This window comes from Bufo gargarizans, chromosome 5 (assembly GCF_014858855.1).
Source record: "Bufo gargarizans isolate SCDJY-AF-19 chromosome 5, ASM1485885v1, whole genome shotgun sequence".
Classification (NCBI taxonomy): Eukaryota; Metazoa; Chordata; class Amphibia; order Anura; family Bufonidae; genus Bufo; species Bufo gargarizans.
Window position 1 is genome coordinate 241,175,897 of NC_058084.1, and position 26,821 is coordinate 241,202,717.

A 26,821-nucleotide genomic window follows, 5' to 3' on the forward strand; every position below is an offset into this window, starting at 1 on the left:
TCCAGCCATCTCCGCAGGGATACCAGGAGGAGGAGGTAAGCGAGCCCTCCCCTTCCCAGCTACTTCCCAACCGAGTTCTGGGGGCAGGGGATGAGCCTGCAATATCCACTGATCCCTTCCCAGCGGAAGAGCTGGCATCAGGGCAGAGCGCAGTCGGCCTCTGCCCACCAAGTACCTACAGCTCTAAGCTGGAGAACCACAAAGCAAGGAGTAGCAGATGCCCACTCAAACCCCATTCACACATCAGTGTTTTGGTCAGTGATTTCAATTAGTGATTTTGAGCCAAAACCAGGTGCGGCTCTAAACACAGAACAGGTGCAGATCTTTCACTTATACTTATATCTCATGTCTGTTGAGCACCAATCCTGGTTTGGATTCACAATCACTGATGGAAAATCAGTGACCATATATTGACATGTAAATGAGGCTTAACTCCTTAACCCCTTAGGGACCCATGACGTACCGGTACGGCATGTTTCCCGAGTCCTTAAGGACCCATGACGTACCGGTACGTCATGAGTTTAAATTGAGATTGTGGCGCCCCAGGGGTTAATCCGCACAGGATGCCGGCTGAAATCATTCAGCCGGCATCCTGTCACAACGCCTGGGGGGGTCATATGACCCCCCCGTATCGGCGATCGCAGCAAACCGCAGGTCAATTCAGACCTGCGGTTTGTTGCTATTTCTGCTGTTTCTGATCGCCGCGGTCCCTGACCGCGGCGATCAGAAACTTTAGTGTGGCTCAAATATATAGTGATCACCCCCCCTGCACCCCTGCATGATTTTAGCCTGGTGGGAGGTGCAGGGGGGGATGTTGCGGGCTGTGTGGGAGGCGGGCGGTGCGGCAGGCGGGATCGCGATCCCCCGCCCGCCTCCCGCCGAATAATCGTTGGCTTCTAGTGGGTATACCAGGGTGCCAGCACATTGCTGGCACCCTGGTATAAACGGCTGACATCTGTGAATGGATGTCAGCCGTTTAACCCTTTCCATACAGCGGTCCGTACGGACCGCTGTATGGAAAGAGTTAACAGTAAGATGCGGCTCCCTCCCTCTCCCATCGGGGGGCTGCTGTGCCTTTGCAGCCCCCCGATGGGAGAGGGAGAGAGCCCCCAGACAGCCCCCCGAAGCCCCAGTCCTTACCCTTCCCCGTCTGCGAAGTTGTGGCAGACGGGGAAGGTTCCCATGGCAACAGGACGCCTGCTCAGGCGTCCTGCTGTCCATGGTGCTGAACAGATCTGTGCTGAAAGCATAGATCTGTTCAGTGTAAGTAAAATACAGTACAGAACCCTATATAGGTTCTGTACTGTATTATGCAGACACCAGACCCACTGGATCTTCAAGAACCAAGTGGGTCTGGGTCAAAAAAAAAGTAAGAAAAAGTGCAAAAAAAGTGAAAATCAAAAAACACATTTATCACTAATTAGAAATGAAAAAAATAAAATTCCCTACACATGTTTGGTATCGCCGCGTCCGTAACGACCTGATCTATAAAACGGTCATGTTACTTTCCCCGCACGGTGAACGCCATAAAAATAAAAAAATAAAAACTATGAGAAAATTTAAATTTTGCCCACCTTACTTCCCAAAAAAGGTAATAAAAGTGATCAAAAAAGTCGCTTGTACGCAAAATAGTGCCAATCAAACCGGCATCTCATCCCGCAAAAAATGAGACCCTACCCAAGATTATCGCCCAAAAACTGAAAAAACTATGGCTCTTAGACTATGGAAACACTAACACTATGGCTCTATAAAAATATCACATGAGTTAACCCCTCAGGTGACCACCGTAAAAAAATAAAAATAAAAACGGTTTAAAAAAAGCAATTTTTTGTCATCTTACGTCACAAAAAGTGCAATAGCAAGCGATCAAAAAGTCATATGCACCCCAAAATAGTGCCAATAAAACAGCCATCTCATCCCGCAAAAAATGAGACCCTACATAAGATAATCGCCCAAAAACTGAAAAAACTATGGCTCTTAGACTATGGGAAACTAAAACTTTTTTGTTTTAACAATGAAATCATTGTGTAAAACTTACATAAATAAAAAAAATATGGATACATATTATGTATCGCCGCGTCCGTGACAACCTGCTCTATAAAATTACCACATGATCTAACCTTTCAGATGAATGTTGTAAATAACAAAAAAAAAAAAAACGGTGCCAAAAAAGCTATTTCTTGTTACCTTGCCGCACAAAAAGTGTAATATAGAGCAACCAAAAATCATATGTACCCTAAACTAGTACCAAGAAAACTGCCACCTTATCCCGTAGTTTCTAAAATGGGGTCACTTTTTTGGAGTTTCTACTCTAGGGGTGCATCAGGGGGGCTTCAAATGGGACATGGTGTAAAAAAAACAGTCCAGCAAAATCTGCCTTCCAAAAACCGTATGGCATTCCTTTCCTTCTGCGCCCTGCCGTGTGCCCGTACAGCAGTTTACGACCACATATGGGGTGTTTCTGTAAACTACAGAATTAGGGCCATAAATAATGAGTTTTGTTTTGGCTGTTAACCCTTGCTTTGTTACTTGAAAAAATATATTAAAATGGAAAATCTGCCAAAAAAGTGAAATTTTGAAATTGTATCTCTATTTTCCATTATATCTTGTGCAACACCTAAAGGGTTAACAAAGTTTTTAAAATCAGTTTTGAATACCTTGAGGGGTGTAGTTTCTTAGATGAGGTCACTTTTAGGGAGTTTCTACTCTAGGGGTGCATCAGGGGGCTTCAAATGGGACATGGTGTCAAAAAACCAGTCCAGCAAAATCTGCCTTCCAAAAACCATACGGCGCACCTTTCACTCTATGCCCCGCTGTGTGGCCGTACAGTAGTTTACGGCCACATATGGGGTGTTTCTGTAAACGGCAGAGTCAGGGCAATAAAGATACAGTCTTGTTTGGCTGTTAATCCTTGCTTTGTTAGTGGAAAAAATGGGTTAAAATGGAAAATTAGGCAAAAAAATGAAATTCTCAAATTTCATCCCCATTTGCCAATAACTCTTGTGCAACACCTAAAGGGTTAACAAAGTTTGTAAAATCTGTTTTGAATACCTTGAGGGGTGTAGTTTATAGAATGGGGTCATTTTTGGGTGGTTTCTATTATGTAAGCCTCGCAAAGTGACTTCAGAGCTGTAGTGGTCCCTAAAAATTGGGTTTTTGTAAATTTCTGAAAAATTTCAATATTTGCTTCTAAAGTTCTAAACCTTGTAACATCCCCAAGTTCTAAACCTTGTAACATCCCCAAAAAATAAAATATCATTCCCAAAATAATTCCAACCTGAAGTAGACATATGGGGAATGTAAAGTCATCACAATTTTTGGGGGTATTACTATGTATTACAGAAGTAGAGAAACTGAAACTTTGAAATTTGCAAATTTTTCCAATTTTTTTGACTTCATTTTACCAGTGTCATGAAGTACAATATGTGACGAAAAAACATTCTCAGAATGGCCTGGATAAGTCAAAGTGTTTTAAAGTTATGAGCACTTAAAGGGACACTGGTCAGATTTGCAAAAAATGGCCAAGTACTTAAGGTGAAATAGGGCTGAGTCCTTAAGGGGTTAAGGACACAGACCTATTTCACCTTAAGGACCAGGCCATTTTTGCAAATCTGACCAGTGTCACTTTGAGTGGTGATAACTTTAAAACGCTTCGACTTATCCAGGCCATTCTGCGTTCGTATTTTTCTGTCACATATTGCACTTCATGACACCGGTAAAATGGAGTAGGGCTGCAACGATTAATCGATAATAATCAATAACTGGATTCGTTGCCGACGAATCCAGTTATCGAATAATCGTCCGATTCGTTGTTGGCGCCGTTTACACGCTTTCGCCCGCCCCTTCATCAGACTTGCATAACTTACATACACATCGCCGTCCTCAACAGCCACCCAGGCTTAGCCTCTTCCTCCTCGCAGACTCCGCCCACCGACGATGAAGTCATGTGACACAGGGCATCTGAGCGCAGTGTGTGAGCGGCGCGAAAGTCTCCTCAGCTCAGTCCCACTAACTACGGACTGGCCCTCAAGGTAATGTCTGCAAGTGCAACTCTGCATGTATGGTGACGGGCTGCACGTGGCCCCAATTATGATTATGTCCGCCCTGTCCTCCATGCTCCCTGCAACTCAGCTGGAGGCACCACCACTGCAAATTTGAAATAGCAGGCAGCCGAGCAGTAGGGAATGGGGATGAGTCGCCGACTGGTAGCAGACAAGTGACTGCCATGCACACTGCACTAGTGCAGCACCTGCAGTTACTGTATGGGGGGACCAAAAGGACTGCACTGACTGCAGACATGATATGAGGCATGAGCGCAGCAGCCACAATAGGGAACAGTGGGGGCAGCAGCCATGCAGACGGTCTACTGGTATACTGTATCGGGGGCCACAAGGAGACATATTATGAGGGCAGCAGTAGCAGTCTGTGCGTGTCTGCTGACCCATAATGTCTCCACTCTCCAGTTGTGTCATGTCTCCTTGTGTCCCCCATATACAGTAATATCTTGTTGTGCATCGCTGCCTTCGGTAGGCCAGTTGCCCGCTGTATAATGTGCCCTGCTTAGGGCTCATTATGTCACTGCTGCTTTTTCTGTCCCCATTAGGTGACGGTCTAGTAAGGTCTACTCTACTTCCAGAGAACAGTGGTGCGGTCTGCGGTGCAGTACGAGAATTCCCCTGAGAGAGACACTGCAAGGTGAGGCAGGGCTGTGGTGGGTCAGGTGTGGGGATCAGTAGTGGATACATTTTTGTTAATATGCTGCTGCTCTTTTTTCTGTCCCTATTAGGTGACTGTCTAGTAAGGTCTACTCTACTTCCAGAGAAAAGTGGTGCGGTCTGCAGTGCAGTACGAGAATTCCCCTGAGAAAGACACTGCAAGGTGAGGCAGGGCTGTGGTGGGTCAGGAGTGGGGAGCAGTAGTGGATACATTTTTGTTAATATGCTGCTGCTCTTTTTTCTGTCCCTATTAGGCGACGGTCTAGTAAGGTTTACTCTACTTCCAGAGAACAGTGGTGTGGTCTGCGGTGCAGTATGAGAATTCCCCTGAGAGAGACACTGCAAGGTGAGGCAGGGCTCAGGGCTACTGCGACAGCTGATGCTGAGCCAGGACCTTCAACATCAAGAACATCCATACTGTACAGTCTCCTCGAGTCTGGTGGCAGCAGTGAAGAGGACACAGAGGCACAACACATGGAGGAGGATATTAACACAGTCATCCGAAATGAAGTACAGTCCAATTTTGCTGAGAAGCCTCTCCACAATGATAGCAACCCTTTGAGCTGGTGGAAGTCTAACGAAGACAGGTATCCTACATTGGTTAAACTTGCAAAATCATACTTGTGTATCCCAAGTACATCCACACCATCGGAACGCCTCTTCTCAGCAACGGGCAACATAGCATGTAAGAAGAGATGTAGCTTCAGCCCTGACCATGTGGATATGTTGTCTTCTTTATGTAACTACTAAAATTGTTTTAATATGGCTTTTATACATATTTTTTCAAGTAAAATGACATAATCCCATTATTTTTAGTATTTGTCGTTTTTCCAAATAATCGTAGAAATTAAAATCGGGGAACTAATCGATTATTCAAATAATCGTTAGCTGCAGCCCTAGAATGGAGTAAAAAAAATTAAATTTATAAAAAAAATCCAAATTTACCAAACATTTGGAAAAATTAGCAAATTTCCAAGTTCCAATTTCTCTACTTCTATAATACATAGCAATACCTACAAAAATAGTTATTACTTTACATTCCCCATATGTCTACTTCATGTTTGGATCATTTTGGGAATGACATTTAATTTTTTGGAAACGTTACAAGGCTTAGAAGCAAATCTTGAAATTTTTCAGAAATTTTCAAAAACCCACTTTTAAAGGACCAGTTCAGGTCTGAAGTCACTTTGTGAGGCTTACATGATAGAAACCACCCAAAAATTACCCTATTCTAGAAACTACACCACTCAAGGTATTCAAAACGGATTTTTACAAACATTGGTAACCCTTCAGGTGTTCCACAAGAATTAATGGAAAATAGAGATACAATTTAACTTTTTTGGCCGATTTTCCATATTAATATTTTTTTTCCAGTTACAAAGCAAGGGTTAACAGCCAAACCAAACTCAATATTTATGGCTCTGATTCTGTAGTTTACATAAACACCCCATATGTGGTCGTAAACCGCTGTACAGGCACTCGGCAGGGCGCAGAAGGAAGAACCGTTTTTGAAAGGCAGATTTTGCTGTACTGTTTTTTTGACACCATGTCCCATTTGAAACTCCCTGATGCACCCCTAGAGTAGACACTTAAAAAAGTGATCCCTCTTTAGAAACTATGGGATAGGGTGGCAGTTTTGTTGGTACTAGTTTAGGGTACATATGATTTTTGGTTGCTCTATATTACACTTTTTGTGAGGCAACTTACAAGAAATAGCTGTTTTGGCACAGTTTTTATTTTTTTTTGTTATTTACAACATTCATCTGATAGGTTAGATCATGTGGTATATTTATAGACCAGGTTGTCACGGACGCGGCGATACCCAATATGTATACAATTTTTTTTATTTATTTAAGTTTTACACAATGATTTCATTCTTGAAACAAAAAAAAAAAAAAAAAAATCATGGTTTTAGTGTCTCCGTAGTCTGAGAGCCATAGTTTTTTCAGTTTTTGGGTGATTATCTTGGGTAGGGTATGATTTATTGCGGGATGAGATGACGGTTTGATTGGCACTGTTTTGGGGTGCGTATTACTTTTTGATTGCTTGCTATTACACTTTTTCAGCTTTTTTTTTACAGTTTTTATTTAGCTTTTTTTACGGTGTTCATCTGAGGGGTTAGGTCATGATATTTTTATAGAGCAACTTATTACAGAAACGGCGATACCTAATATGTATACTTTTTTATTAATGTAAGTTTAAACCAATGCTTTCATTTTGAATCAAAAAATAATAATAATCATGTTTTAGTGTAGTAATGTATGTATACTAATGCCAGAAGCCTGACTAATAAAACTGGTGAACTGGAATTAGTGATGTGTGAGGAGGACTATGACATAGTGGGAATAACTGAGACATGGCTATATGATAGCTATGACAGGGCAGTTAATGTACAAGGTTACAGTCTGTTTAGAAAGGATCGTCAAAACCGGAGAGGGGGAGGGGTCTGCCTTTATGTAAAAAGTCCGGTCTAAAGCCCACACTCCGTGAAAATATAAGTGAGGGACATGAACATGTGGAGTCACTGTGGGTAGAAATACATGGAGCTAAAAACAATAATAAATTACTAATAGGAGTTTACTGTAAACCACCTAATATATCAGAGTCCACAGAAAATCTACTACTAAATGAGATTGACAAGGCGGCAAATCATACTGAGATGGTTATTATGGGGGACTTCAACTACCCAGATATAGACTGGGAAACTGAAACTTGTATATCTCATAAAGGAAACAGGTTCTTGGCAATAACCAAAGACAATTACCTCTCCCAACTGGTTCAGGACCCGACTAGAGGGACGGCCATACTGGACTTAGTATTAACCAATAGGCCTGACAGAACAACAGACGTGCAGGTTGGGGACACCTGGGAAATAGTGACCACAAAGTAATAACCTTCCAATTATCATTCAAAAGAGCGTTTCTACAGGGAGGAACAAAAATACCAAACTTCAAATTCGCTAAATTTGGCCAACTAAGAGAAGCCATAGGCCTAACTAAATGGGATAAAGTCCTCACAAATAAAAATACAGCCACAAAATGGGATATCTTTAAAAGCATCCTAAAATCTCATTGTGAGAGGTACATACCGTTTGGGAATAAAAGGTTAAGGAACAAAAAGAAACCAATGTGGATAAACAGAACTGTAAAGAAAGCAATAAATGACAAAAAGAAAGCATATAAAACACTAAAACAGGAGGGTAGCATGGAAGCACTGAAAAACTATAAGGAAAAAAATAGAACATGTAAAAAAAGAAAATAAAAGCGTCCAAACTAGAGACCGAGAGATTAATTGCCAAAGAGAGTAAAACTAACCCTAAAATATTCTTCAATTATATAAATGCTAAAATGTATAAATCTGAAGGTGTCGGCCCTTTAAAGAGTAATGAGGGACGAGTCGCAGAGAGCGCCGAGGAGAAAGCAAAGCTGTTAAATATTTTTTTCTATTCACTGAGGAAAATAAACTGTCAGATGACATGCCGAATGTTGAAATAAATTCCCCATTAAAAGTGTCCTGTCTGACCCAGGAAGAAGTAAAACAGCGACTTAAAAAGATTAAAATAGACAAATCGCCAGGACTGGATAGCATACACCCCCGTATCCTAAGGGAATTAAGTAATGTCATAGCCAGACCCTTATTTCTGATATTTGCAGACTCTATATTGACAGGGAATGTCCCACAGGATTGGCGCATGGCAAATGTGGTGCCAATATTCAAAAAGGGTCCAAAAACAGAGCCTGGTAACTATAGGCCGGTAAGTTTAACATCTGTTGTGGGAAAACTGTTTGAAGGTTTTCTGAGAGATGCTATGTTAGAGCATCTTAACGGAAATAAGCAAATAACGCCATATCAGCATGGCTTAGTGAAGGATCGGTCATGTCAAACTAATTTAATCAGTTTCTATGAGGAGGTAAGTTCTAGACTTGACAGCGGCGAATCAATGGATGTCGTGTATCTGGACTTCTCCAAAGCATTTGACACTGTACCACATAAAAGGTTAGTATATAAAATGAGAATGCTCGGACTGGGAGAAAACGTCTGTAAGTGGGTAAGTAACTGGCTCAATGATAGAAAACAGAGGGTGGTTATTAATGGTACATACTCAGATTGGGTCACTGTCACTAGTCGAGTACCTCAGGGGTCAGTATTGGGCCCTATTCTCTTCAATATATTTATTAATGATCTTGTAGAAGGCTTGCATAGTAAAATAAAAATTTTCGCAGATGACACTAAACTGTGTAAAGTAATTAACACTGAAGAGGACAGTATAGTACTACAGAGCGATCTGGATAGATTGCAGTCTTGGGCAGATAAATGGCAGATGAGGTTTAACACTGACAAATGTAAAGTTATGCACATGGGAAGGAATAATGCAAGTCACCCGTACTTATTAAATGGTAACACTGACATGGAAAAGGATCTAGGAATTTTAATAAACAGCAAACTAAGCTGCAAAAAACAGTGTCAGGCAGCTGCTGCCAAGGCCAATAAGATAATGGGTTGCACAAAAAGGGGCATAGATGCCCGTGATGAGAACATAGTCCTATCACTTTACAAATCATTAGTCAGACCACACATGGAGTACTGTGTACAGTTCTGGGCTCCAGTGAACAAAGCAGACATAGCAGAGCTGGAGAGGGTCCAGAGGAGGGCAACTAAAGTAATAACTGGAATGGGGCAACTACAGTACCCTGAAAGATCATCAAAATTAGGGTTATTCACTTTAGAAAAAAGACGACTGAGGGGAGATCTAATTAATATGTATAAATATATCAGGGGTCAGTACAGAGATCTATCCCATCATCTATTTATCCCCAGGTCTGTGACGAGGGGACATACTCTGCGTCTGGAGGAAAGAAGGTTTGTACACAAACATAGAAGAGGATTCTTTACGGTAAGAGCAGTGAGATTATGGAACTCTATGCCTGAGGAGGTGGTGATGGTGAGTACAATAAAGGAATTCAAGAGGGGCCTGGATGTATTTCTGGAGCGTAATAATATTACAGGATATAGCTACTAGAGAGAGATCGTTTGATCCAGGGAGTTATTCTGATTTCCTGATTGGAGTCGGGAATTAATTTTTTTATTCCCCTAAAGTGAGGAAAATTGGCTTCTACCTCACAGTTTTTTTTTTTTGCCTTCCTCTGGATCAACTTGCAGGATGACAGGCCGAACTGGATGGACAAATGTCTTTTTTCGCCTTATGTACTACGTTACTATGTCTCCATATTCTGAGAGCCATAGTTTTTTCAGTTTTTAGGTGATTATCTTAGGTAGGGTCTCATTTTTTGCCGAATGAGGTGACTGTTAGATTGGTACTACTTTGGTGGGCATATGCGTTGTTTGGTTTCTTTAGTACAGTTTTTATTTTTTCATCTGAGGGGTTAGGTCAAGGGTTATGTTTATAGAGCTGATCGATACGGACACGGCGATACCCAATATGTCTACATCCCCCCCCCCCCAAATTTTACCACTTTTTTTTTTTTTTTCTACTTTATTTGTGGGAAATGCCGTTTTTGTTTATTTTTACATGAAACTTAATTTTTTGGGTGGGAAAAACATTATTTTTTAAACTTTTTTTGTCCCACTTTGGGACTTCAAAATGTGGGGGTCTAATCCTTTACAATGCATTCCAATACTTCTGTATTGGAATGCATTGGCTGTATGAGTAATATAGTGTGTATTACTCATACAGCTTCCGGCCTGTGAGATCCAGGGGGCTGGATCTTACAGGCTCATCACAGGAAGGCAGTGCCAATGCCTCAGGAAAGCATTGCGCTGCCTTCCATGCCATCGGGTCCCCCCTACAGCCCCACGGGGACCCGATGGCACCGCTGCCCGCAACATGTAAAAGCCGCAAACCGCAGGTCTGAATTGACCTGCGGTTTGCGGCAATTGCGACAAACGGGAGTCATGGGAACCTCCCGCGTATTTAACGGATTCCGATCACCGCCCGCCAAGCGGGTACGCCCTGTGTCCTTAAGTACCGGGACATCAGGGCGTACCTGTACGCCCTATGTCCAGAAGAGGTTAAAAGGACATCTGTCAGCAGACTTGTATCTACGAAACCGGCCAACCGGTTGCACGTGTGCTTGGCAGTTAAAGGCATCTGTGTTAACATGTGCCCACATTACTAAGAAAAATGTTTTAATATTTGGAATTAAGCTTTTAGGAACAACTGGGGCATTGCTGTTGCCCCTTATAGGCTCCACTTTTCCTACAACTGCCGTGCCCGCTCCACTTTGATTCACAAGGCCAGGTGTGATTATATTTACACTGCCTGGCTCTGTCAAATTGGAGAGGGAGTGTCAGTTGCCGAAAGGGCTGAGCCTCTAGGTGTAAAGGCAATATCCATTTGCATATATTAGAACAATTTTTCTCAGCAATTCAGGCACATAGGAACACAGATGAATTTAGCTGCCGAGTGCACATTTAACAGGTGTCACAATCTGTCACTGACCCTGGTGTGCCTGGGGTCAGAAGGTCACAGCAGGTGGCTACCCGCTTAGTTTCTCAAGGGATCGCTCCATGACCTAATTGTGAGAATGGATTCTGGTCAAGGTTTTCCTGCTTAGGTTTGCGATCCTTTTTGTCACAGTTAGGAATCTGTAGCTTTTCCTTTCAGCTGTTCTCTGTCAGCCCCTCCCAGCTACTATATATTCTCCCTTTCTGCTTCCCTTGTTGCCAGAGATAGACCTTCCTTCCAGATCTTCTATTCTGACCTCAGGTGGACAGCTGTTGCCCAGTATGTTAACTTAGAGTATCAGTACAGGGAGGCGGAGGCGGGCAGGTTTCTTAGTTGGCGTCTCCTTTTCCGTGGCTGTAGCGCGGCCTGATCGCAGCAGAAAGCACCACAGCCATGGAGATAAAAACTGCTCACCTTCCCCCTCCTTCTAAATTAGCATACTATGCGCTCCATAACAGAGGGGCATTTAAAAAATAAATAAATAATTCTGGTATCCCTAGGGGCTGCCCGATTTGGTAAGCATACCAGTTTCTAACATATAAACTCATGAAAGGTCCTCTTTAAGTAAGGCTTCATGGAGGACTGAAGCTTCAGTCTGATTGTTTCAGTCAGGTGACCAAGATGAATCAGGGTGGTCTCACTTCAATAAATGGCATTTATCATGTAGCGAAAGTTAATACAAGCCAATATGGTATTATACATATTGCTTTGCTGGCTGGGTTAATTTTTCCATCACCTTATATACTGCTTGTTTCCAAGGTTACAGGCCACCCTGCAATCCATGCAAAAGAGTCAGCGTCTCTGGTGGACGGGACCATGGGAGCACACATAGGCTAGTGCTTTTTCCTATATTGTGCAAGCACCACCACCACTGATGGATTGCGGAAATGAGCAGTGTATAATGTGATGGAAAAATCAATCCAGCCAGCAAAGGAAGCAATATGGACAATAACAATACATTAGGAATTGACTTCTAATAACTTTCTCTACATGATAAATGCCACTTACTGAAGCGAGACAGAAAACTTTTAACACGTCGTAGAGTATTATCAAAAGTTTTAGTATGCGTTTGCATATTGCGCTCTCTCCTCGCTGCAGGAGAGGAAGCTATACATCTTGACCGTCTTCCCCTGTGAGGAGAGCACAATCTGATAGCACTTTTCTCTCCTTGTTCTACCAATCAGTGGGGGTCTCATCACTATGACATATCAAAATATTGGTGAAAACAGATCCATGGATGAGCCAGTTTTTACACCACATTTTCAGGTCCTCTAAGGGCTCATGCATGCCCTCCGAGAGATACAGTCCGTGAGCAGGCCATATATCCTGGAGCGGCATACATAGTGCGCACAGCATCATAGGTTACTATGATACTGTGCACATCAGGCCGCCTGCGGGACTACTGTCCGGCACTCATATGAGTGCAGGACAATAGTCCCGCGGGCAGCCCGATGCCCACAGTATCATAGTAACCTATGATGCTATGAGCTACCGGTCGTACGAAATACGCAGATCCGGGACATATGGCCCGCTCACTGACCATATGCCTCGGAGGGCATACGGTCGTGTACATGAGCCCTTAGCAGGGTGAATGTGCTCGTGCACAGGCCAATCTCCACTATTAGTTGACCGAAATTGTAAGTATGTATAGATTAACTGTAAGACAGTTTTTACAGAATGTTTGTTAACAGTGTATTATAGGAAAATGCCAATATATGGAATATGTTTTTGACCAGTGTCCTGATTTCTATGCAATGTTGTACAATGCTTGAGCGCTATTATGGGAAGGTTATATCAATTAGTAATCTTTGTCGCACTCTGTAGAATGTATGCTGTGTATAGGGTTCCCACCCCAAGTATCAGAAGTTATAAATCACCGCAGATTTGATCTTGATCAACTTTCTTTTTTTTTATTTCAGAAAAACAGGTTAAGCGGCAGTACATGTGTTAACGTTTTCGGCTCGCAGGCCTTTATCACACACTATAGTGTAAAGAGAATTGAACAAAATAACGAATAATAAATAAACTAAAATCCATACAATGACTGATACTGACAATAAATGAAAATAAATTAAATTATCCCATGCGGCTCCAAGATTTCAGCTAAAGTTGTAGGTTTCAACATGATGTCCATATGACGTGTTATCATAACCGTTTTAGGCTACTTTCACACTAGCGCTTGATCGGATCCGTTCTGAACGGATCCGATCATATTAATGCAGACGGAGGCTCCGTTCAGTACGGATCCGTCTGCATTAATAACTTAGAAAAATATCTAAGTGCGCAAGATGCCTGAGCGGATCCGTTCAGACTTTCAATGTAAAGTCAATGGGGGACGGATCCGCTTGAAGATTGAGCCATATGCTGTCATCTTCAAGCGGATCCGTTCCCATTGACTTACATTGTAAGTCTGAACAGATCCGCTCGCCTCCGCACGGCCAGTTGAACGCTGCAAGCAGCGTTCAGCTGGCCGCCTGGCCGTGCGGAGGCTGAACGCCGCCAGACTGATGCAGTCTGAGCGGATCCGCTCCATTCAGACTGCATCAGGGCTGGACGGAGGCGTTCGGGTCCGCTCGTGAGCTCCATCAAACGGAGCTCACGAGCGGACCGACGAACGCTAGTGTGAAAGGAGCCTAACAGAGAGATTGTCATGATTCCCTATGTCTGATTATGCATTAAGGTATTCATATAGAAATATGTAAAATACAATAGTGGCGTCATATGGATAAAATAATGTTTATGAAAAACATATATCCCAAATAGAATCATTACATATAAGATGAGCTTAATGAATTTGCCTACTACTACAGTGGCGTCATCTGGATAAAATTACTCATGTGTATGAGAGACATATACCAAATAGAGTCATACTAAATGAAGTCTCACCAGACAAGAGGCCTGACTGCACTATCTTGGACTTACCAGTGCTGCAATTAGGTAGAGGGTCATAAGAGTAAAGTACACCTTTGGTAGGGGTGCTAACCAGCGCCAGAAAAGTAATGGTGTGAAGGGACCATTTCTTGGTACCCTAAAATGGGTAGAAGGGGCGTCACAGTTTCGCTGCATGGGCCTGGAGAGCTCGGTCGGCGTGCGCTGCAAAGACCGGAAGTGGATCAGAGTTTGGAACGCACAGTGACCGGAAGTTGCGTTCCACAGACCAGAAGTTGTCTGGAAGTGGAGCGCAAACTGAGTATGGTAGGAAGAACACAGGGAAACTAATACACTTGAATAGAATGTTATATAGGAGAAAAGAAACAGCTGGAGAAAAAAGACAAAGAGGGAAGAAAGGAAGTAGTGGTAGATTGTAAATTGGAAAATGGGGAAAATAAAAGACAGAAGAGAATGGAAAGATAAAGGGAGGAGTAGGGGAGAAATATTGTATAAGGATACCCTTGTGCGGCACTGGGTCCAAGCAGTGGTCATGGGGCCTGTAATAAAACCAACTAAATAAGATTAATAACAATACATCACTGGATAGAAACTTGCTGTGCTATGTAAATAATAAAGTCTTTGTAAACTGAAATGGATGCATTAAAGGAGATTCTGTATTTCATATTCCCTATTCATCCCTTCAGGGGTAAGACTCTGTACGGTATGGATCCAATAGCCCTCTCCGAGTTTGTGTGTTTTGAATCTATTGCCACCCCTTCTTGGGGGAGGAATATGCTCAAGAACTTGAAATCTGAGTTGTGCAATAGTATGTCTTGCTTCATGGAAATGGAAGGGGATCGGCAGAAGTAGGTTCTGCCGCTTGATGGTTTGGGTAAAAGGTTTGATGAGTCTTCATCTGCCGTCACCAGGAGATCACACAAGTTTTTGGGACTACAGTTGCAGTGTAATACAGGGTTACTAAATTCTTCAACTTTAGGATATGCCTTTTTAAGTAGTGGCCAATGGCCCTGGATGATATTAAGGACTTTCCTGGCACTCGGATGAAACGTGTGGACAAAGGGGATACATTTAAGGCTCCTTTCACACTAGCGTTCGTCGGTCCGCTCGTGAGCTCCGTTTGAAGGAGATCACGAGCGGAACCGAACGCCTCCGTCCAGCCCTGATGCAGTCTGAATGGAGCGGATCCGCTCAGACTGCATCAGTCTGGCGGCGTTCAGCCTCCGCTCCGCTCGCCTCCGCATGGCCAGGCGGACAGTTGAACGCTGCTTGCAGCGTTCGGGTGTCCGCCTGGCCGTGTGGAGGCGAGCGGATCCGTTCAGACTTACAATGTAAGTCAATGGGAACGGATCCGCTTGAAGATGACACCATATGGCTCAATCTTCAAGCGGATCCGTCCCCCATTGACTTTACATTGAAAGTCTGAACGGATCCGCTCAGGCTACTTTCACACTTAGAAATTTTCTAAGTTATTAATGCAGACGGATCCGTACTGAACGGAGCCTCCGTCTGCATTAATATGATCGGATCCGTTCAGAACGGATCCGATCAAGCGCTAGTGTGAAAGTAGCCTAATCATGGTCTTGGGTTTCTGTCTGTTGTGTGAGGGAGGTATGAGAGTATATGACGGGTACCCCCGAGTCTTTAAATTGCCGTTTCATTTCTTGAATGTGTTGTGATCTAATTGAGAGGTCCTCAACTATGGTTTGTACCCTCTTTAATTGAGAGCCTGGAAGTGCTTTTTGTGTGGTGGGAGGATGAAAAGTTGAGTAAGTTGTTCCTTTCTGTGGGTTTTCTATACAGGTCTCTCGTCAGTTTACCTGAGGAATGTTTCACAACTAGTGTATCAAGGCTGTTTTGGGGGCAAATAGAGACACAGTGAGGTTTAATAAGGCCAGCTTAGGATTCTTCTTATTAGTCTGGACATGAGCATATGCAGGGCCGGCCTTAGGTGTTCAGGCGCCCTGTGCGAGCTAACCTTGTGGCGCCCCCCCCCCCCAAAAAAAAAAACAAAAAACACTGCTTGTTGCTGGCATCATGGCATAGGCTGGCTGACTATCCAACCAAGTAGTTACCAGCCCGCACACCTCAAAGGCCGGTGTAATGTTATACTCCCCTACTTCGTGAGATTTCCCTACCTTCGTCACTTCCGGTCGCACCGGACATGACGTGAGGAGGTGTGCAGCGCCGTGCAGGCGCACAACGACAGGTTAGGGAAATTTCACAGCAGAGTGCACATGCGCCGGGAGCCTCGCCGGCGGTTAGGGTAGGGAAAAACTATGGGCCAGTGTGCAGGCGCAGTGATCGGATGGATGTTCTCAGCTGGACACTGGCCGACACTGCGCATGCACCGGGAGCCTCGTCAGCGGTTAGGGAAGGGAAAAATTACGTACGGGCCAGTGCTTTTTCCCTACCCTAACCGCTGGTGAGGCTCCCAGCGCATGCGCAGTGTCGGCCGGTGTCCAGCTGAGAACATCCATCCGATCACTGCACCTGTGCACTGGCCCATAGTGCGCCCCCCCCAATACCCCAGTATAATAAACATTGGTGGCGCAGTGGGCCCCCCCAATATAACAAACATTGGTGGCGCAGTGCGCCCCCCCAACACCCCAGTATGATAAACATTGGTGGCGCAGTGCGCCCCCCCCCCAACACCCCAGTATGATAAACATTGGTGGCGCAGTGCACCCCCCCCAACACCCCAGTATAATAAACATTGGTGGCGCAGTGGGCCCCCCCAACACCCCAGTATAATAAACATTGGTGGCGCAGTGCGCCCCCCCCATATAATAAACATTGGTGGTGCAGTGGGCAGTGCCAATGAGGGTTAAAAAATAAAAAAATAATTAACTCACCTCCTCCAATTAATCGTTTCCTGTTCTTTCTTCATGACCTGTCAAAGGACCTGTGGTGACATCACTGTTCTCATCACATGATCCATCACCATGGTAATGGACCATGTGATGAGCTCAGTGACGTCACCAAAGGTCCTAAAGAAAGAACAGGAGACCGGCAGCTACGCGATCAACTGGAGGAGGTGAGTTAATTTTTTTTATTATTTTTTAACCCTCATTGGCACTTCCCACTGTGCCACCAACGTTTCTTATACTGGGGTGTTGGGGGGGAGGGGGCCGCACTGTGCCACCAACGTTTCTTATACTGGGGTGTTTGTTGGGGGGGGGCGCACTGTGCCACCAACGTTTCTTATAAAGTTATACAAATACAGGAGGCGGGTGCCGGAATCAAATAGCCGGCACCCGACCTCTGTGACAGGGAGCTGCGATCAGCGGCAGTTAACCCCTCAGGTACCGCACCTGAAGGGTTAACTCAACTGCCGCTGATCGCAGCTCCCTGTCACAGAGGTCGGGTGCCGGCTATTTGATTCCGGCACCCGCCTCCTGTATTTGTATAACTTTATAAGAAACGTTGGTGGCACAGTGGCCACAGCCCCTCCCCTCCTCCTCCCGTCTCTCTTCTTATTGGCAGCGGCGGGGGCAGCAGGCAGGTCAGACACAGGGGAGGAGGAATCAGGTCAGACACAGGGGAGGAGGAATCAGGTGAGACAGGGGAGGGGGAGATGGAGGGGGCGCCCCGAGGTAGAACACAAGTGCAGCCTCGCCTGCCGCTGCCACATATACATTGCGAGCTGTCGGCCGCCCAGCGCCCCTGTTGCTATGGCGCCCTGTGCGGCCGCACAGCCCGCACACCCCAAAGGCCGGCCCTGAGCATATGTTTAGGTTAGATGGGTTAAATCTGATGACAGAATCCCTTTAAAGTTACAGATTACAGTTTATAAATGTATACTACTCTGAGCGTCGGGGAGGGGGGATCTGTGGATGGCACTGTTATGGGGAGGGGGGATCTGTGGATGGCACGGTTATGGGGAGGGGGATCTGTGGATGGCACTGTTATGGGGGGGGAATCTGTGGATGGCACTGTTATGGGGAGGGGGGGGATCTGTGGATGACACTGTTATAGGGAGGGGGGAATCTGTGGATGACACTGTTATAGGGAGGGGGGGATCTGTGGCTGACACTGTTATAGGGAGGGGGGATCTGTGGATGACACTGTTATAGGGAGGGGGGATCTGTGGATGACACTGTTGTTAGAGGAGGGGAATCTGTGGATGACCTATATCCTAAGATCCTATATAGTGTCCTCCACTGATCCCCCTCCCCATAGCAGTGTCATCCACTGATCCCCCTTCCCCATAGCAGTGTCATCCACTGATCCCCCTCTCCATAACCGTGCCATTCACAGATCCCCCTCATCATAACAGTGCCATCCACAGATCCCAGTCAGTTCACTGGACTGGAGAAGATAGTCTTGAAGACGGGGAAGGCTGGACATTCAGGGGTAGTCTTATACAGCGAGTATAGCCCAAAACCTATATTCTAAATAGAAAAGTTGGGGGTTGTCTTAAGACCTCCAGTCGTCTTATACGCCGTAAAATACGGTAGGTGTGAAAAGTCAATAGACTGTTTAGTGATCCTTTCCATATACAGAAGATGTCATCTATATACCTTTTCCAGATGATGGGTATAGACATGGGTCTCCTCAAAGTCTGCCATGTAGCAATTTGCATAGGGCGGGGCTACGTTATACCCCTTTGCAGTACTAAGTAGATCAAGACAGAATGAGATAACCTCTGTGCAGTTCAGTGTTATCACACTATTCTTGCTACCTGGGATGTGGCCAGTTTGTATACCTCTATACAACATGACAAAGACCTACTTGCAGTACAAAGATCATTACACAACAAGGAACTACACAAAGAGGTAATCTCATTCTGTCTCGATCTACTAGAGACTGTACTCCGTGATAACGTCTTTATGTTCCAAGATAACTTTTATTTACTGAAACAGGGTACTACAATGGGGTCTAACGTAGCCCCGCCCTACGCAAATTGCTACATGGCAGACTTTGAGGAGACCCAGGTGTATACCCATCATGTCTTCATAACCCATACCATCATCTGGAAAAGTTATATAGATGACATCTTCTGTATATGTCTATTGCCTTTTCACACCTACGAAAATTCTATATATCCTGAGTTACAATTCACCATGATGTACTCTCCATTAATTTTCTTGATACACAAGTTGCGAAACATTCCTTAGGTAAACTAACGACAGACCTGTATAGAAAGCACACAGACAGGAACATTTTTCAGTCGGATCGTTCTGCTCTACGGAACAGAAAACTCCTCACTCAAGATTCATTCATATGTTGGTGGATATAGGAATGCACTCAGGCCACAGAAAGCCACCTTCTCCTCCTCTTTACAAACTTCTGTCAAGGACCAAAAGTTGCTACAATAGTGAAATGGAAAGGGTTTATTATACTCACAAGGTTAAAACGATAATAAGCAGTACATAAAGGATCGAACACCCGTGTACTGTACAACTGTACCCACTTCACGATTGGGACCTGCAACGCACTAAAGGCAATGTACTAAAGGCTATTTTATATATTTATTTGCACAGACAGGAACAACTTACTCCACTTTTCATCCTCCCACCACACAAAAAGCACTTCCAGGTTCTCAATTAAAGAGGGTACAAACCATAGTTGAGGAGCCCTCAATTAGATCACAACGCATTCAAGAAATGAAACAGCGATTTAAAGATCAGGGGTACCCGTCATATACTCTCATGCCTCGCTCACACAACAGTCAAAACCCAAGACCATGAATAAATGTATTCCCTTTGTCCACACATTTCATCCAAGTGCTAGGAAAGTCCTTAATATCATCCAGGGCCATTGGCCACTACTTAAAAAGGCATATCCTAAAGTGTAGGTAAAACCTTCCAAAAGATTTAAAGAATATGTCAACATAAGAACCTACTTCTACCGATCCCCTTCCACTTCCACTTCCACGAAGCAAGACATACTATTGCACAACTCAGATTTCAAGTTTTTAAGCATAATCCTCCCCCAAGAAGGGGTGGCAATAGATTCAAAACACTCAAACTCGGAGAGGGCTATTGGATCCATACCGTACAGAGTCTTACCCCTGAAGGGATGAATAGGAAATATGAAATACAGAATCTCCTTTAATGCATCCATTTCAGTTTACAAAGACTCTTTATTATTTACATAGCACATCAAGTTTCTATCCAGTGATGTATTGTTATTAATCTTATTTAGATGGTTTCATTACAGGCCCCATAACCACTGCTTGGACCCAGTGCCGCACAAGGGTATCCTTATACAATATTTCTCCCCTACTCCTCCCTTTATCTTTCCATTCTCCTCTCTGTCTTTTATTTTCCCCATTTACAATCTACCACTACTTCCTTTCTTCCCCCTTTGTCTTTTTTCTCCAGCTGTTTTTTTTCTCCTATATAACATTCTATTCAAGTGTATTAGTTTCCCTGTGTTCTACCTACCATACTCAGTTTGCGCTCCACTTCCGGACAACTTCTGGTCTGTGGAACGCAACTTCGGGTCACCGTGCGTTCCAAACTCTGATCCACTTCCGGTCTTTGGAGCGCACAACGACCGAGCTCTCCAGACGCTTGCAGCGATATTGTGACGCCCCTTCTACACATTTAAGGGTACCAAGAAATGGCCCCTTCACACCATTACTTTTCTGGCGCTGGTTAGCACCCCTACCAAAGGTGTACTTTACTCTTATGACCCTCTACCTAATTGCAGCACTGGTAAGTCCAAGATAGTGCAGTCAGGCCTCTTGTCTGGTGAGACTTCATTTGGTATATGTCTCTCATACACATGAGTAATTTTATCCAGATGACGCCACTGTAGTAGTAGGCAAATTTATTAAGCTCATCTTATATGTAATGATTCTATTTGGGATATATGTTTTTCATAAACATTATTTTATCCATATGACGCCACTATTGTATTTTACATATTTCTATATGAATACCTTAATGCATAATCAGACATAGGGAATAATGCCCTGGTTGTGAATCATGACAATCTCTCTGTTAAACGGTTATGATAACATGTCATATGGACATCATGTTGAAACCTACAACCTTAGCTGAAATCTTGGAGCCGCATGGGATAATTTTATTTATTTTTATTTATTGTCAGTATCAGTCATTGTATGGATTTTCGTTTATTTATTATTCATTATTTTGTTCAATTCTCTTTACACTATAGTGTGTGATAAAGGCCTGCGAGCCGAAAACGTTAAAACATGTACTGCCGCTTAACCTGTTTTTCTGAAATAAAAAGAAAGATACATTGATCGAGATCAAATCTGCTGTGATTTATAACTTCTGAGCTCTAATATGGGGAGAACATTTTTTCATTGGTTCCACTACTTTCCTTGTTTGGAGTAATGGATGACATGGTCTAATCAAAAAATAATCCCCCAAGAATCTTTGTACATGGCCAGAAAGGTGACCATGCTTCACTGAATGGCTGATGCTCGTCCTACTGTCAGTGAAAGTCTTTCACCTGTAGTATTCTGCTCCATGAGAAGGAACAATGAGAAGGATCCACAACTGCCCTGACACAGTACTTTGAGACTGCTGTACTTACTTGGTTCTGCTACCCAACTAATTCTGACTGTCTCACACCTATTGCCGTTTGATTTGTATACGTTCTTTGATGACCCAAATCAATCTTTATCAATGTAGACATGTAACAGAGTTGTACTTGACTTATGATCTACCAAGCACAGCCTGTACACAATGTATGGCACCATGCTTGGTAAGATACGAGAAGGCCACTGCACTCACAGGAGCTCTGCTGCCTTCTCAAACGAGCTGATTCGCGGGGATGTCGGAACCCCACCAATCAGATATTGATAACCTACCTAGAGGATAGGTAATCCGTATAAAATAAAATAAAATAATAATAAAAAGTCCTTTTAATGTTGCATTTCTGGATCGGTTATGGGAGGGAAGGGGATGGAAGGAAGCATGGCTGGATGGATCCAGTGTTAGTGCAAAGTGATAAAAGAGACTGATGGAACAGTAAATCAAAATCATAAAGGTGGCACAGGGTGCGAAAAATTTGAGCCATTGCCAGGCTTGGAACAGCCCAATGAGCACATGCAGTCTAATTTGCTTATGTAGTAAGTTTCTTTTCTTTGCAATTAGACCTCACCCCGCACCCCAACAGTATTGGACTGAGGTGGCTAGGGCCCACCAGAAAAATGTATTCTGGGGGGCCTACTACAAAGCTAAATGCAAATATTACCTGCTCAAACAGCGTCAGGCAGCATGAGTGACATGAGTGACTATGCAGCAGCTTTGATCAGATGGGTCCCTATGTAAAGAGGACACTGGCTGGCCTACCTCTATACCTACAAGCCACCTTATACATCTATAATAATAAACTGGGTAGTTTGCTAAATCATTAAAGGGGTTGTCCAGGTCCAGAGCTGAACCTGGACATACCTCCATTTTCACCCCGGCTGCCCCCCTGACATGAGCATCGGAGCAGTTCATGCTCCGATGCTCTCCTTTGCCCTGCGCTAAATCGCGCAGGGCAAAGGCATTTTTCTGAGTTCCGGTGACGTACCGGGGCTCTCTATGGGGCTGACAGGCAGCCCGGTGACGTCACCGGCACTGATGGGCGGGATTTGGCTCTGCCCTAGCCAGTAAAACGGCTAGGGCAGAGCTAAAGCCCGCCCCTCAGAGCCGGTGACGTCACCGAACACACCGCTGGGCGGAAGTTACCGCCCGGCAGTGTGTTATTGAAAACACAAGAGCCTGTGCCCTGCGCGATCTAGCGCAGGGCACGGGAGCGCATCGGAGCATGAGATGCTCCGATGCCAGGCTCAGGAGGGCTGCCGGGGTGAAAATAAGGGTATGTCCGGGTTCAGCTCTGAACCCGGACAACCCCTTTAACTCACTTTTTTATATGAACATAGGCTGGTTGAGGTGCTGTACACTGCCTATCTATATATACTGCAGTCAATCTACTGTAGCATGTGCTACTTGTGCAGGGTGTGGGGGACTAGGGGATTTACCGGTTCCCTGTGGGGTAGTATAAACCTGCCTGCCTACTATATCAGTCCACGAACTGGTACAGCAGCAAGGAACTGAAAGACTTCCTTTAATTGTAGCGTGATAGCTGTAGTATAAAAAAACGCATTGGTTGTATTAGGGCTGCAGTAAACGATTATTTTAGAAATCGAGTATTCTATCAATAATTTTTTACAATGAATCGAGTAATCTTATAAAGGGCACTTTTATACTAGCGTTTTTCTTTTCCGGTGCCGAGTTCGTCACAGGAGCTCAATACCGGAAAAAAAACGCTTCAGTTTTATCCTAATGCATTCTGAATGGAGAGCATTCCATTCAATATGGATCAGTTCCCTCTTACGTTTTTTGGCCAGGGAAAATACGTCAGCATGCTGCAGTTTTCTCTCCTGTCAAAAATCCTGAACAATTGCCGGAAAGCTGAATCCGGCATTAATTTCCATTGAAATGTATTCGTGCCAGATCAGGCATTAAGTGTTCGGTTTTCTGGTCTGTGCATGCGTAGACCTTTAAGAATGCAAAAAAAATTAAAAATACCGGATCCGTTTTTCTGGATGACACTGGAGAGACTGATCCGGTATTTCAATGCATTTGTTTGACAAATCTGCATCCGGATCAGTCTGACAAATACCATCCGTTTGCGTCAGGATTGCTGGATCATCTGCTCAAAGTGTGAAAGTACCCTGAAAAAATTTAATAGACTGTTTTCCTTTATAAAAACTTATCAGCCCCACTACCATAAGTCCCCAACAACCTTCATTGCTCCTGTGCGATCAGCCCAAGTGCAACAGTTCCTCCCGATGCCATCCGCTCCGTTCCCCCAGTGCCATCAGCTCTTCCCCACCCCAGTGCCATCAGCAACACTCCCCCAGTGCCATCAGCTTTCCCCCCAACACCCGGAGTGCACAGACTCATTAGTTTCTATGACGCTGTGCACTCCGTGCGCCCGGCCTTAGTCGCACCAACTTATCTTTCCAGTAGGGGCGCCGCCGACACTCCATCATTCCGCGGGACCATGGACGTGCTGTGGAGTGTCCGGAGGCCCCTTGCTGGAAGGTGAGTATTCCGAGCACAGCGGTAGACCACGGAGCGGGAGTAATGGCAAGCGCTTTACTCCAGCTCCGTGGTCACGTGACACAAATGAATCATCGATGCAAAAAATTTGCATTGAAGATTTTTTTTGTGCCGAATTACTTGATTTTTCGTTGCAGCTCTAGGTTCCATACATTGTATTTAACACGTTTTTTTGCGCAACTGGAAATTATCTGGATAAGGCCGCTCTCTCGGCTCTCTTTCTCCCAGTATAGAATATGCCAGCAGGGAGGGGGAGATTGTGCAAGAAAAAGAGGAGAGGGTGGAACGCTTCAAAGCCTTCATGTGAGGGGAGGGCGATTTGATTGGGAAGAGGGGGGTTTCAAACTCTAAAAACTGCAAATAGCATTCAACAACCCCATCAAAAAATTCCAGCAATTATATTATAAAATACCACCAAAAAATACTGCCAAAAAATACAAAACAGCTTGTGAAAAACAAATCCTGTGTAAAAAAAAATAAAAAAAAAATGTGGCTCTAGGAAGGCAGGGATAAAAAACACAAATATTTGCTGCATACGTAAAGGGATTGTCCCTTGAAAAAAATTATCAACAGTTTTCAAACCAGCACCTTGATCTGAATACTTTTGCAATTGTATGTAATTAAAAATATTATATAGCCACAGAGTTATTCAATTAAATCTATCTGTATAGCGCCACCTGCTGTTAGTTCTTTTTCTCATTTCTTTGTTCTGCTCACTGAGAACGTTGCACATGCTCAGTTTCATCCTTCAACTGCCTCCTGAGCTGTGATAGGGAGAGCAAGGACACGCCTCCTGAGCTGTGATAGGGAGAGCATGACCCTTAGCTCTAGCAGAAAAGACGCTCCACTTGAGTTACCAGCTTGATATAAGTCTAGCAGAACAATGAATGGGGAAATCTCTGTATACATGTGCAGTACAGAGCTGGTTGTAGCTTTGTTGGTACAAAATTGTCATGTACTATATGATGTCCGATTTTCATTCTTTACATTAATCATGGGATAACCCCTTTAAGTGCCTAACCAGTTGACATCTTTTAAGGGATTATATAGGCTTCATTTCATAATTAATAATAGGAGACAGGCTTGCCTGCTATTGTACAGAAAAAGCGCTACTGACTAGAAAAGGAGCCATACTATCTGCTGCCTGGCTAAAAATTATTTTAAAAAGAAAAAAGTACGTACCTTCTTATTTGATCTATCTGTGTAAGAACAGCATTCACTACACGAATAGCATCAGATGGTTCGGTGCCTGCTCTAGAAGCACTTCGTGCTGCAGTAAGGCTTTCTACCTAGATATGACAAAAACATTTAGTTATGCAAATGACAAATTATGTAAAGGTAGTCTATTAAAGGGTTTATCCGAGACAATTCAAACTCTTGGAAATACCCTCCCCCAGCTGCCTAAAACGGGAAAAAATGAATTTTTTTGTGAAACTCACCTGTAAAATCTTTTTCTAGTCTTTTCCATTAGGGGACACAGACCATGAGTATAGCTTATGCTACCACTAGGAGGAGACACTATGCAAATAAGAAAAAACAGCTCCTCTTCCACTGGCTATACCCCCATGCTCCAACAGGAGGACCTCAGTGCGTGCAAAAGCAGTAGGAGAAGGAGACCAAAACCAAATATTAATAAAGAAAACAGAACAGAGGAACACAGTCATCCGGCCGTTAACCATAAGGTCCCAATAGATAGAACTGTGTCCCCAATGGAAAAGACGAGAAAAAGATTTCACAGGCGAGTTTCACAAAAAAATTCTCCTTTTCTCGCCCATTCCATTGGGGGACATAGACCATGGGACGTCCTAGAGCAGTCCATGGGGTGGGAGACCAACACCTCCAGAGGGAAACGTCCAACGGTTAAACAGGAACCACAGCCTGCAATACCTCGCGCCCTAGAGCAGCATCAGCCGGCGCCAGAGAGTGCAGCTGGTAGAACTTGGTAAAGGTATGTAAGGACGACCAGGTGGCCGCCTTACAAAGTTGTGATGTAGAGGCTCGATTGCGCTTAGCCCAGGAGGCATCCACCGCCCTGGTGGAGTGCACGGTAACCCCCGCGGGGGAACCCTACCCCGGGACCGATAAGCTTTTAATGTTTCCCATAGTAATAGGGGATCAGTGGAAGCTCCCTGGACCTCAAAGAACACCCTCAGCTGATCAGGGATCCTATCTGTTAAGCCAAATAGGGTAAGCCAGAAGGGATGTATCCGCATTTTACCACCCGGATTCAGGGAACCAGACATCATCAGCTCGGCCATGATCGGAGCGTGATCAGAGGGATCCTGGGGTCCATAGCTAATGTTCACCAGGTCAGTGTACACTAAGGGGTTACAGAATAAATACTCTATTCTCGATAAAGCACCTCTGGAGGGTGTGAAGCATGAGTATTCCCTGGCATTGGGGTTCCTGGCCCTCCACACATCTATCCATCCCATCTCCAGAGAAATTCTAGCAAGGGATATAGAGTCTCCTCCCATCCCGCCTCTATCCGCCCTACCGCTAAACCTATCCGCAGCCTCACTCATCACTGATTAAAGTCCCCCATGCATAAGAAGCGAGCGGCAGGATATTGAGTCGCAAAGCCCACCACGGCTTGCAGCAGGGAAAAAGAAGCAGGGGGTGGGTTATACAGGTTGACAATCACGTATGGTAGGCAATCAATATGACCGAAAATAAAAATGTATTGACCCCCCGGATCCACCACCGAGTGT

General features: G+C 44.3%; 1 protein-coding gene across 8 annotated transcripts in view; it reads right to left on the reverse strand.

Annotated features, from left to right (window-relative positions):
• The window catches only part of TRIP13 (thyroid hormone receptor interactor 13), a 173,176-nt gene that overhangs the window by 15,714 nt on the left and 130,641 nt on the right, over positions 1-26,821 (reverse strand). For all 8 annotated transcript variants that reach the window (XM_044294133.1, XM_044294129.1, XM_044294134.1 and 5 more), the window contains one exon: positions 25,293-25,399. In XM_044294133.1, coding sequence (XP_044150068.1) covers positions 25,293-25,399 — 107 coding nt within the window. The remainder of the gene's footprint in view (positions 1-25,292; positions 25,400-26,821) is intronic.